Source organism: Pelodiscus sinensis, chromosome 6 (assembly GCF_052426305.1).
Source record: "Pelodiscus sinensis isolate ZL-2025 chromosome 6, ASM5242630v1, whole genome shotgun sequence".
NCBI lineage: Eukaryota > Metazoa > Chordata > Testudines > Trionychidae > Pelodiscus > Pelodiscus sinensis.
The window spans coordinates 72,102,997-72,116,310 of record NC_143057.1 but is presented as its reverse complement, the minus strand read 5'-3'; the positions used below and the strand labels follow the sequence as shown (position 1 = coordinate 72,116,310).

General features: G+C 43.4%; 1 protein-coding gene across 12 annotated transcripts in view; it reads left to right on the top strand.

Annotated features, from left to right (window-relative positions):
• Positions 1-13,314, top strand: part of RHOBTB3 (Rho related BTB domain containing 3) — a 139,067-nt gene that overhangs the window by 76,789 nt on the left and 48,964 nt on the right. For 11 of the 12 annotated variants that reach the window (XM_075932113.2, XM_014571319.4, XM_075932112.2 and 8 more), the window contains one exon: positions 7,299-7,524. In XM_075932113.2, coding sequence (XP_075788228.2) covers positions 7,299-7,524 — 226 coding nt within the window. Of the gene's footprint in view, positions 1-6,523; positions 7,076-7,298; positions 7,525-13,314 lie in introns of those variants that run through there. The other variant, XM_006118669.5, reaches the window with a different exon arrangement.

The window sequence follows — 13,314 nt, the reverse complement described above, 5'->3', positions numbered from 1 at the left end:
GGGGCAAGATGCGGTCCCTGGCTTGCCTGGATCAGGCCCCTGAGGCTTAGGCCTCTCCTCCAGCATAGGAGAGCCTGTGCTGCCTCTTCAGCCCTCACACAGAATCGACTAGCCTGGGCCCCATAGGGTCAGGTGTGAAAGGGGAATGTGGGGTGTGTCTTTCTACTTCTCAGTTGCAGGCCACATTAGTAAGGTTTTTTTTATATTTGCTTCTCACTAGTGAGAGAAAAATCAGTCAAGGGTCAGTTGCCCCTGAACCAAAAAATGTTCCCCATCTTTCAGTAGAACAATGTGTAGTACAAAAGGACCCTGAATGCTATGATACAACACATTTGAAATTGATTTAAATTATACATAGTGATTACCTTTTTAGTATGAAGGAATGAAATGTTTTGTCCTGAATAGTGTGTGACACCACCTGCGATTACAAACATTATTTTCAAAAACATTCACAATACATGGACATAAATGCTTTTGAAATGTCAGATTGCTAGTACAAAAACTTGGGAGGTTTCTTTTTTAAAAAGTTTGTAATAAATACCAAATTTGATTATGCATATTTTTCCTTAAATTCTAAAAATAATTCAGATGTTTTATATGATATGTTGATGAATGTAATCGCTCAGAAGGTTCATTTAATGTTCATTTTTCCATCCCTTCCGTGAGACCTCAGAGAACAATGGTGTTGTACAGACAACAGGATTATTCTGTCTACATGGTGAGAACAACCTTGCACTTTGAGGGATATGTTTTGCATCTCTAATTTATTTTATTAATGTAGTGTACAGGAGGCCCCTGACTTGCGATACTATCAGTTCTGGGGGAAGTGTCGCAAGTCAGGGGCATTGTAACTCGAACCCTCATTTACAGTAGGTGCCGTTTGCCATCATAAATGCGTGCCAAGGATGTACGTCGGGGGTTTTCTGCCCCTTCCCCACTTACACAAATGGTGGTAAGTGTGGGGGGGGTCGGAACTCGGGCAGTCGCAAGTCGGGGGCTTCCTGTACCTCCCTTGCTATGATAGCTGCTCATTCATCAGAGTAGAGGATGTAGTTTGTGTAAAATGGACTTACCCTGTGCATAGTGCATCTGTCTTGAAAGTTACTGGTTTTTAAATTCGTATGTTCTTGGTGATTTTACAGGGCATGTGACATTTCTAACATTAGGCTGGATCTGATGCTAAATAAGTCTTCAATTATAATATGGAATTTTTACAACAGACTTCTGGACTTTTTGTGGCAATTCAATATGGTAAAAGCAAATCTTGTTTAATTTACTGCACATGACATAAAGAATATATCTACATCTACAGGGCTTGACAAACGGCGACAAAATCTACTCGCCAGCCCTGCACTGCTCATGTGCAAGACCCTCATTTCGCATGCACCACTAGTGAATGGGGCGACCTGCTGAAATCTACTCGCCACGGGCAAGTAGAAACAGCGATTTGTCAAGCCCTGTACATCTATTTAAAAAAATCTAAATTTTTCCTCAGACCTTTTCTGTGAGGACTCTTCCACATCCTGCTAAAAACTTTGAGCCTGAGATGCAGCACTTAATTATGTGGTTCCTATCAGTTTGCACGGTAGTGCAATATTTCTGTGTCTTGAAATGAAAAATTAAAACCCAGTAGGTAGTTAATATCTGATAATTGATAGACAAAGTTTAGATTTAGTATATGAGATGCAAGGATCAAATCAGCATCTGTGTTTTGCAAAGTTCAAACTGTGTATCTGTGTGTGTATGTGTATAGTCATGAAGGGCTTGTATTTTGCTTTACATGGAAGTCTTGAGCAGTTTTCAGCCCTATATTTCATGCTGAAGTTTCTAGCAAATGGTCAGCTAAATTACAGAAAGGGGGCGGGGGAGCTAATTTATCACCCTATAAGAAGGGAAAAATACAGGTTGGACCTCTGTGGTCTGGCACCCTGTGGACTTGACAGGTCCTGAATGAGAGTTTGCCAGACCAGGAAGGTCAATTCCATCCTTTTGCCTATGGGACTCTGGGCTCTCCCGGGGTCAATCAGCAGAGTTAGTGGAGCTCCCATGACGTGATGGCTCCCAGCTCCGCTGGCCTGTCCCAACTGCTTCATCTCACTGCCATAGGGCCATCAGGTTCTGCTCACCACAGAGGTGCCACGACTCCAATACCCAGGGACCGCTGGGACTCCGCTGTCCCACGGCCACCATGGCTCTGCAGGCCCAAGGACACTGAGACTGATGTGACTCTCTGGCACCAACACTGCTACGGCTCTGGAGTGCACAGCTGCTGTGGCTCTGAGGCAGCTGGGGCTCTGCTCTCCAGGGCTGCTAGACTCCATTATCTCAGGGTTGCCGCAGCTTCCTGGCTTCAGAGCCGCCAGGGCTTAGGGCATTGCGATTGCCATGGCTCTGGTATCCTGAAGCCGCCGGGGCTGCTGCAGCCAACCCTGTAGCCACCCAGTTCTCTTGTCCAGCAATATCTGTGGGTCTGCCAGACCATGAATGTTGTCGGAAAAGAGAGATTCAACCTGTACATGTAAGATGAGTAGGGGTCTTAGAGGGGTAGCCATGATAGACTGTAACTGAAAAAAACTTTAAAAAACAATGAATAGTTTTACAGCACCTTAGAGACTAACAAAAAATGTAGATGGTATCATGAACGTTCGTGGACACAACCCGCTTTTTCAGATAAGTAGAATAAGGGATCCAGGGTACAAATAAATAGCAGGGAAAGAGAAGGAAAAAAAATAGGAAAAAATATTATCAAATGATAAGTAGGTGGTTAGTTGTGGTGGAATTTAGTGACAGGCAAGCTGAGATTTTTAGCTTGGGATATAGCTGACTTACTGTTTAGCTTAGTGGAAGCCTGGTGACAGCCTTCTTCATTGAACTTCTTGCCATTTTTCAGTGGGAGTGGAAGGGGAATGTTACAGCTTTCCAGGTAAAGATCCCAAAAAATATGAAGAGAGTGTATCCTTAAACCAGCCCACAGGGCAGACTCTGTTAGGCCTATACACTTGGTAAGGATGTGAAAGAAAACATTCTATAACTCTCCAGCCAAGTTCTTTACTCAAAGGCTTTGTCTGGTATGTAGTGAGTTTTTTCCCCTTAGATTAGAGTATTAAAATGCATGTGTGTTGTCACACCTGCCAGGGCCGGCCTGAGCCCTTTTTGTGCTCTAGGCCCGGGCACATGCGAGGGCCCGCCCCCCGAATGCGTGGGCCTGCCCCCCCCAGGGAGCATGGGCCTGCCCCCAGAGCGCAGTGCATGCGCTGCCCAGCCCGGCCCGGCCAGCGCTGGTGGTGCGCGCGCCGGGCTGTGCAGGGCCCGTTGGCCGTGGGGGGAAGGGTGCTGCTGGCTGGTGCCGCAGGGCCGGGGCTGCTGGAGCTGGGTGTGCGGCTCCTGATGGCAGCTGTAAGGGACGCTGTGCGCCCTTTACAGATGCCATCAGGCGTCCCTCATCAGTTGGCGCCCTGGGCAGCTGCCCGGCTCGCCAATGCCTCTGTCTGGCCCTGACACCTGCCATGCTTTATGAAAAGCTTTTTTTGTGTGAAACTTTTATGCAGAGTAAGATGGATTTATTTGGAGGTTGGGTCCTTTTGGGGATTGCGTTCCTGGGTGCTGCGGATGGCCCAAGAACTGAGATGTTCCATAACTGAGCTGGTTCAGTGTCTGTGATGCTCTGCTGGAAGGTGTAACTGAAACTGTGCCTTGACTGAAGGAGACCACAGCTTTTGGCCCAGCACGACAATGTGGTGGGGAGCCCCAGAGAGTGAGATCAGTGGCTTGATTAGCACATGGGGTAACAACCTCAGGGGGACTTCTATCAGGTCCATACGCAGGAATTTCAGGGGGGATTGCTCTTTTGTAAATGTGGACTGCAATTTTTTTTAAATATAAAGGAGTTCAAAATAATCATTATGAGTGTGCATAAAAGAGGTTAATGAAAAATTTGAGTGCAAACAGTGACTGGTAAAATATTATACTAAAAATGTATACAGTAATAAAGGTTTTATAGAAATTACCTTTTGGGATCTTGCTGTAATATCAGAAGTGAAAAACAATATTTCAAAATATTCTAGTCTTGGTTTTCAAAGTTTTTCAGTTAAGACTACGTATGAACTAGTAGTAGTGAAATAGATTTTAGTTTGCTTGATGCCTGTGGGATGCTCAGCAGTGCCCAATTAGAGTGTGGCGGGGGCAGAATCATCTCCTATTTGGCCAGGCGGTGGTTGTGGAAACCCCTCTGAGTTGTGGGAGGGGCTGGTTGCTGCCCTGCTCCTGCCATGGTGGCCTAGTTCTGCCTCTGGCCTTGCTCCTGGGTGGGGTAGGGCGGGAATCAGCCCCAGCCTTCCCCTTGCTGCCCCAGCTTTTGGCTGGCCAGCCGGAATGGGTCCCATAAGAATAATAGAGGGGTGCATTTGCACTCTTTGTGCATCCCCCTCCCCCGTGTACGAGCCTGTCTATGATCCAGTCTGTTTCACACATAAACTGGTCATACAAAACCACTGTTTGATTTCACATGTTACTAAAAAGTTGTTGTTATTTTAATGGCTAATATAATTAGGAGATCACAACTATGTGTTTGAGGAAACCTAAACAGCCAGGACGTGTGACTACTATTTACAATTTAAAATTTCGATGAGCTTTTGTGACACATCATTGGCTAGCCCCCACCAGAATCCCATGTAATGGGATTAGAGAGAGAAACTCACAAAAGATTCTTTTAAACATTTTCCACTATATTGTTTCATTTGGTGCTGGAACTTGCACCTCTAATCCCCCCCAAGGCTTATCATAGTCAATTAATCCCCAAATGTCTGTATGAGATTAGGGATGTATCTGAAGCCCTGAGTGTCTCTAGCCATGGTTATCCAGACAGTTTTATAGTGGCTACTGCTATAGTGAACTAGCTATAATTAACTGGCCAAATAGCCACATTGTTCAAGCCAACTAGCCATACTCAACTGACTAAATAGCCACGTGTGACTAGCACGTTGCACACCATGGCTCTGTAGCAATGTTTTTTAAGTAGCTCTCTTCAGATCTTAGCAGTGTTGTTGCCTTGAAGTTGTAAGGGAATCCCTCAGCTCTGCTTGCACAAGGAAGGCCCCCTCAGAGGAGGCACCCCAATGTGTAATTACCACTATGAAAAAGAAGATAGAAACAAAATGTAATATATTTTGCTTATATTCTCTACTCTCTGGGTGAGAGGGGAGTGGGCAATGGAAGTTCCTTCTGGTCATTCTGTTCTAGATTGAGCGCTCTCTCTGCTCAAACCCAGGATCCAGTATTCATAAAGTGATTGAGCTGTACTGTTTAATCAGAATAGAGAGAAGCTTTTCACTGCCCAAAACAAACAAGACATTAAAGTTATCCCTCCTCAAGGTTATTCTTGCAATCAGCCATTTTCAGAGTTTTTGATTATTTACAGGTCATGTTTCTAATGCACAATTACAGGAAACATTCCAGTGTCAGTCCCTACTAATGGACCATGTCTTGGATGACATTGGCAACCTCTATTTGAGGGCCAAATAAGAAATTGGTGACTACTTTCTTTTAGTTTGTGCCTCTTGAAAGAACTGCCAAGAGAAGTCAACAAAACTTCAGTCAAACTCTACATCCGTGATCTTTCAGCTTCCTAAGCAAAAGTTAATTGAAATGCAGTGGGGGGAATTGGAAAGTGGGTCAAAAGAGAGAGGAAGTGTATAGCAGTCTAGTATTTTTCTCAAACAAGTCTATAATTATAGTTTATAAAAGCTGTTAAAATAGGATGAAGGTTTTTAGAATTTATTTCATTGTTATAATATATGTTAAATATTTTGGGTGTCGTCCTGCATCTGGAAATCATTGGCAAGGCACTCACTGACTTCAGAGCAGAGGGTAAAACAGTGAAACTTAGAATAATAACAATAAATAATAATTCAGCCTACTAGTATGGATTTTCACAGTTGACCAGTATAAAACTTGTATACTGATGTTTATATTTAATATCTCATATACAGTTTGCTGTTGTTGTAGTATTTTTGCCTAAGTTTTTAAAAAATAATCCAGATTCTGCAATGGAAATTTTTTTGTTAATGATTCCATTGATCATTTTGAGTGAATGATTCAATATACTTTAATGTCTTTTCTTTGGATTTATAGTAGCATAACCAAGAAGAGAATTTGCTCCTATAGGAACTTTTATACTTACCACATTGTTCGGTCTGTGACACATGCACGCACGCTGCAACACCCCACCATGTTTAGAACATATGTGCAGTTCTATATAGTAGAATCCATTTAATTTTAGATGAAATCTGTTTTGGAAAAAATGCTTCTTGACCATAGGTGAAGTATTATTTCTCTTTATTTTTAACCAAAACCTTAGCCCCTCGAAAATGGGGGTTAAACAGCATGTTAGCACTGAAACACACTTAGCTGTTTCTGTAGCTATCAGCCTGCTCTTAGAAATAAATGCTTATATAAGTAAAAGGTTTTAATTGCTGAAGTAGAAAGATTCAACTTTTTATTCTTGTTTTCTTTTGGCAGCCTTTCCTCAATGGGGGCTGCCCTCATTTGCTCTTCTGTTGTTTGTGTAGGATCTTCATAGTTTAGCACAAGCTGCCTTCAAACAGATTGGTTGGCTATGAGCTCATATATTTATGTTAATGTTTTGCCCAGCAGAAGTACACTGTGTAACCATCCCCCTTCAGTGCAGTCGAATGCTGCTGTTGCTCAAGTGCCTTTGTCTGTCTTTGCTGAGCTGGCCATGTTATCTCGGTTCTGCAAAAACATCAAGTCTCTCCGTTGTATGAATTTATGCTTATAGGGTTGATGTCAGGAGGCAGTGGCTGAGCCTGGGGCTGCTTGCTACTGAGTATATGTGCTGAATTCACCTGCAATAGCAGCAGATTAATAGCAAGGGCTTGTGTTGCTGCTGTCATGTGCAGTTACAATCATTGACTTGCTGGGCCTGAAGGACTGAACAGGAGGTTATGGAAAACAGACCAAAGTCATTGAATATGTGACAAAATCATTGAGGTTACATCTGTGAAACTACATATGGAAAGGGACAAATAAAAAGCCAATCAAGCTGGCGACTTACAATGTAAGTAGCTTTTACAGGACTCCATTCCACTTTACTCTCCTTATATTATTATTGGATTTGAGATAATGTATGTAACTCACTGTTGATTCCTGGGGTGTTAGTCTGGTGAAAGAAGAGGCTAGAGAAGGATTAATATTCTTGTTCTGGTATGAAAGGATAAATTTAGCTCTCCCCTCCCCCAGTCTTTGCTAATAGAACTTCTTTTGTTGTTGTTGTTTTTTAGGTCTGTTCACATTGTAGCCTTTGGAAATGAGAGAGATGCATTTTCTGAAGACGATCAACAATCAAGTCTGATCTGGACCTATCTTGGTAGAAGTGCTCTCATTTCAGAGACTGAAAGTAGTTTGCTGCTGAACTCTGCCAACCATGTTGGAAACCCTGTGTTTATTGAATATCAAGCCTGTGTGTTTGGAAACGTCAGATTGGTGGTACATGATTGTCCTCTTTGGGTAAGCAAGTAATCTGAAACTTTGGTCTGCATTTAGCATTGTAGCCAACTCCTAAGTCAGTCCAAATGCAGGTTTTTTTGATACTTAACCTTTTATCAATATTTTAACCAATCAAAATATTAATTAAAAAGATACTTCTAATGTTAAAATACAACATAAAAACAAATACAGTAAACTTCCAATAATCTGGCACCTTTAGGACCCAGGGTTCTGGATTATTAAATATGCCGGATTATCGGAAGGGGGAGCTATGAGGGGTCTGGGGTGGAGTGGAGGGAACTGGGGGGGGGGGCAGCGCTTCAGGACCAACCCGGCAACACCCCAGCTGCTCTGCCCCAGACTCCCCCAAGTCAGCCACTGTTGAAACTGACCAGCGGCTGACTTGGGGAAGCCCAGGGCAGAGCAGCCGAGGGGAGGTGCTACGGGACCAGCCCGACAGCACCCCAGCTGCTCTACCCTGGGGGTCCCCAAGTCAGCCACTGCTGAAACTGACCAGCGGCTGACTCGGGTAAGCCCAGGGCAGAGCAGTTCCAATTGTCCGGCTGCCTGGAGCATTTCGGGGTTCAAGATGATGCGGGACTAGCAGGAGTGCCAGAGCACTGGATGCCGGACAACTGGAGTTTTACTGTACTGACAGTCTCTTGGAGGAACAGGAGTAATATTTTTTTTTTCAGTTCTGTTTTTCAGTGAAAACTTCATGAAAATAATCCAAAAGAGAGAGGGGGGGGGAAAAAAGAAGTGAAACTTGAAAATCAAGCTGTCTTTAAGAGTTTTGCTAAACAGTAAAATAAAACCTATATATAAAGAAAGGTTTCACAAAATTAGGATGACTGTCAGTTTTCCAGGAGTCTCTTAGAAAATTGATTTATATTTTATGATGGGTTAGTTTTGAAATACGGCATATGGACTCATTAATTTCTAGTGATTCTTGATTTAATACATTGAATGCACAAGTGCAGAAAATAAACTCCTAAATAAAAAGCAAAAAAAACCTCCTAAATAAAAAGCAAAAAAAACCCTACTTTTATAAATTCAGCCTTAGTTAGTAGCCGTTTTTTTCATTATGTGCAAAAATGGACTGATCTCTCTGCTTTTTGTGTGATGATGATTATTCAACATAAACAATTCAGAATCAAACTCTTAATTAAGAGGCTGTAGAAGATCACTAGGATAAATTGAAGGTGGGTTGGTGATTACTTGGAGAATAGTGTCAGGAGAGTGTTGTATTTGTATTTGTTACTTGGATTGCAAGTAGGTCACAAGTTCAGAAGTTTGTTTTAATTTTATAATCATACGAACTTTTTGGATGTCTTAATAGACTCAAAACTTCAGTTCTACAGACTTTAGAATCACAGTGCCTAAACAGTAGTTGCAGTTTATACTGTTATCATCTAATTCATGCTTATGGGAATGCTAACATCATAACTTCTCCTCTAGCCTTTCCCAGCTAGGGCAGGTGAGAAGTTTCTCAGTGAAGCCTGTGAAGAAAAGTAGAATGAGCATTTTGTGCTTATACTTGAAGCTGTTTCTGGTTATTTGGATTATTTTCAAGGATGGATTTTTTGGGAACTTCTGTCTTCTGCAGGCTGAACATTGTGGATATATATTTGGTGACTGTGCCATTTCAGTGCCTCATGCTTTTAGTGGTTGAGAGTGTGTAATTGCTGCTGGTGGTGCCTGGCAATTTGACACATTTTGTGAGTGAACAGTTCTAAAGAATATGCTCACATCCTTTTATGACAAAAACTAAACATAAAGGGCCATTATCAGGCATAAGCCACATGGTTGACATTTGTTGTCTAACAGGTATTGTTTGCTACATGCCTTCTCAGTGGCCCAGAGAAATTGTAAATGGTTGTACTAACCACTGGCTGATGTTTAAGTATGCTTGCCACTAAGACTGCAACCATAGGAAATCTCAACTTTAATGATATTGTTGTCCCTCTATTGGCTGTTTGCTCTATACAAATATGTAGTCCATCATAAGTTAGAGAAAAGGGGCTGGCTTGACTTTTTTTCTTTTTTTCCTTTTTGTTTCTCTGCTCAATTTTCAGTTCTCCCATTCCCACTATGTCTCTTCACAGATCACACTGCTTCTTTTTCCTTTCCATTCCCTCTTTTCAGTCTTCCTTTCTTCCTTCACTTCAGAAATGAGGCTCTACTGGCTTGGGAACCCAATCCTGGCCTGCCAGATCAATATTGTCTTGCCCATAGGTGTAGGTCACAGCCCCAGATTTTTTTCAAATTGAGCTGGGTCGCTGACAGGTTTGTCTTTTAGTAAAGCTGCTGCTGTTGCAAAATATAGATTTTAGTATTGGTTATAAGACACTAAGTATGATTGATGCATAATGATTTGATCATTTGCTTATAGGTTCTGTATGCTTGTATTTCACCCAGCCTCTCATGATAAAATAATGTTTACTGTAATGTCTTGCTTCCTGTAAGCATTACAATTTAAGTTGCTTCCTTGTCTGCATCACAAACTAAGTTGTGCAAAAGTTTCAGAGGGGTAGCCAAGTTAGTCTACCAAGAAAAACTTAAACAACGAATAGACTAGTAGCATCTTAAAGACTAACAAAACATGTAGATAGTAACACGAGCTTTTGTGGGCACAACCCACTTCTTCAGATGACGGGAGTATTAGAAGTCCAGTTCCAAGAATAAATAAGGGAACGGGGGGAAGGGAGGGGAGGGGAGGAGAGAAGAAAGAGAGGGGGGAAAAAGGAGAGAGACAGTGAATAGATGGTTCAAATAGTTACAACAGGCTGATAAGAACAATTAGCACCTCCGTTGGTTGGTTAAATCATAGCATGTGGAAGGTGTAGTGTGCAAGCCAGCCGACTAACTCAGCTCCCCCTTGGAAGCTTTTAAAAAAACAACAAATAGTCTAGTAGCACCTTAAAGACTAACAAAATGTGTAGATTTTATCATGAGCATTCATGGGTAAAACCCACTTTAAGTCATTAGGAAGGTAGTGTGCAAGTCAGCCATGTTGATGTAGAAGTCCAGGCTCTCACATCCTAATGACCCAACCAACCAACCGAACAAGGAAGGTACCAATTGTTCTTATCAGCCTCTTGTAACTACTTGAAAAATCTACTCACTGTCTTTTTTTTTTTTCCTCTCACCGCCCCCTCCCCCTTTCTTGGACTTATAATACAGGCAGTCCCCGGGTTACGTACAAGATAGGGACTGTAGGTTTGTTCTTAAGTTGAATCTGTATGTAAGTCGGAACTGGCGTCCAGATTCAGCCGCTGCTGAAACCGACCGCCAGTTCTGACTTACATACAGATTCAACTTAAGAACCCCAAGCGTTCCCAAGTCAGCTGCTGCTGAAACTGATCAGCGGCTGATTCCAGGAAGCCCGAGGCAGAGCAACTCTGCCTCGGGCTTCCTGTAGTCAGCGCTGGTCAGTTTCAGCAGAGGCTTAATCAGGACGCCTGGGGCAGAGCAGCTGGGGTGCTGCCAGGTTGGTCCAGTAGTGCCCAGGGCGGCGCTGCGGGACCAACCGGCAGCGCCCCAGCTGCTCTGCCCCAGGGTCCACAACAAAAGCCTGGTCTGCTGGGGGGGCACACTAGCTGCCCCCCCCCCCCCAGCAGACCAGAGACACCGGGAGCAAAGCCGCAGCCGCGGCACAGTCCCGCGCCTCTGAGGCTTTGCCAGAGCAAAGCCTCAGAAGCGCGGGAACCCGCCGCTGCTGCGGCTTTGCTCCCGGTGCCCCTGGTCTGCTGGAGACGGTCCCAGCAGACCACGGGCACCGGGAGCAGCTTTTCTTGCCCCGGAGGTCGAGGTGGCGGGACCGCTGCCTGCGAGCTCCGGGGCGAGAGAGCCCCGTTTGTAAGTGCGGATCCGACTAGTCGGGGACTGCCTGTACTCCAGTCAACTGAAGAAGTGGATACCCCCAAAAGCTTATGCTACCATCTCCATGTTTTGTTAGTCTTTAAGGTGTTTCTAGACCTTTAGTTGTTTAAGTTGTGCAAGATTCCTTTCTTTTTGCAAGATTAGTAAGTATTAGTCTTGTCTGAAACTCTGCAAAATTGTTTGAGTGGAGGATGTGTGTAAGTGTGAGAGCCATCACAGATGCCCAGATCAAAAAGAAGTGGAAACTTTGAAGATAACAACAAAACAGGCATTGTGTCTTGAGGTGCAATTAAATTGGCATCATTGACAACTTTGGAGACAGGCAGAGACCCTCACGAGTGAGACACAAGGATAGAAAGCCGGAGTTATCAAAGGATAACTCTGGAAAACACAGATTAACAGCTCTTAAGGATAGATGATTACAACATGACACTGCAATAGCTATAGACCCAAATAGGTGCTTACATGTCTAAAAAGGGGGTTCTTGCCATTAAACTCTGGGTCTGGGACGGTCCATGAGGCTAGGCAAACTAGGCAGTTGCCTAGGGCACCGCCGGCCCAGGTGCCCGATAATGACGTCATGGGGTGCCGAGGTGCCCCATGATTATGTCACAGTCATTGATGGCCGTGCAGGCGGGGGCACCGATCATGCCTTCTGCCTGGGGCGCCAGCTTCCACAGCCGGCCTCAGGCCACTCCTGCTGGTTTTTAGTTTTTGTCTTGTTTGTTCTGTGAAGGATTTTGATAAATAGTCTTATTAACACTGTTAATACAGCTTCATACGGGGTACTTGAGTTAGTCTGTACAGGATAAACTTAAAAAACAACAAATAGTCTGGTAGCACCTTAAAGACTAATAAAATATGCAGATGGTTATATGAGCTTTCGTGGGCAAAGCCCACTTCTTCACAGCTCACTCTGGTCATCTGAAGTAGTGGGCTGTGCCCACGAAAGCTCATGATACCAGCTGCGTGTTTTGTTAGTCTTTAAAGTGCTACCAGATTATTTGGCTTTTTTTTAAAAAAAAATTTATCCTGTACAGACTATTTGTTGTTGTTGTTGTGTTTTTTTTAATGTTAATACAATTAGTTGTATGCTCACATGCTATATTGTAGCATATGTCTCTGACTTATAAAATATATAGGCTCTTAAAGTATGGCCCTCCAAGTGGTTTAGTATATTTGTGGTCCTCTGCTTAAACTTGCCCATCCTTGTGCTATTGTCTGATCCATGCTTTCCTTCCTCCTTTGCTTTGTGATTTATTCCATTCCTGATTTTGTTTGGTTCCACTTTACCTGTGGTTCTTTCTTTTCTTGCCGGATACTGTTTAGAATGTTGGGAGCTCTTATGCTGCTTTCATATTGCTGGGGCCACTTTTGAAATTCTCCAGCTCAGTGTTTCTTACGCTAATTATTAGACTGACTAGTTGCTACCTGAGATTGGAAATAGGATGAGAGAACTAGTCCCATTCTCAGTAGATTAGTATCCAGGATAGGGATGTTAAATTTAGATTAATTGGCTAATCAAATAGTCAATAAGGTTATCTCCTCCTTTGAAGTGTTATAACAGCCCCTACATTTCAGCTGACCCCAGGCTCCACGCGACACTGCCGCTTTGAAATGCCACAGGGAGCCCAGTGTCAGGCTAGGGAATCTCCAGCTGGCCTGAGCTGTACGTTGTGTTTGAAAGCGGCAGATCCATGGCTTCCTGTGGCACTCCCCTGGACCCTGGCCGCTTCTTTCTAAAAGAGGTAGCAAGATGTAGGGGAAGCAACTAGTCATTGACATCCCTAATCTAGGCTGACAAATCTATGAAGAAAGGACGTAGAGATATAAATGTCATACAGACAAAACTACCCTTTTATTTACCTAGCGTTGACCCTTATTAGGTCACCAATGACTAACATGGGTACAAAAACTCATTACGCTGGG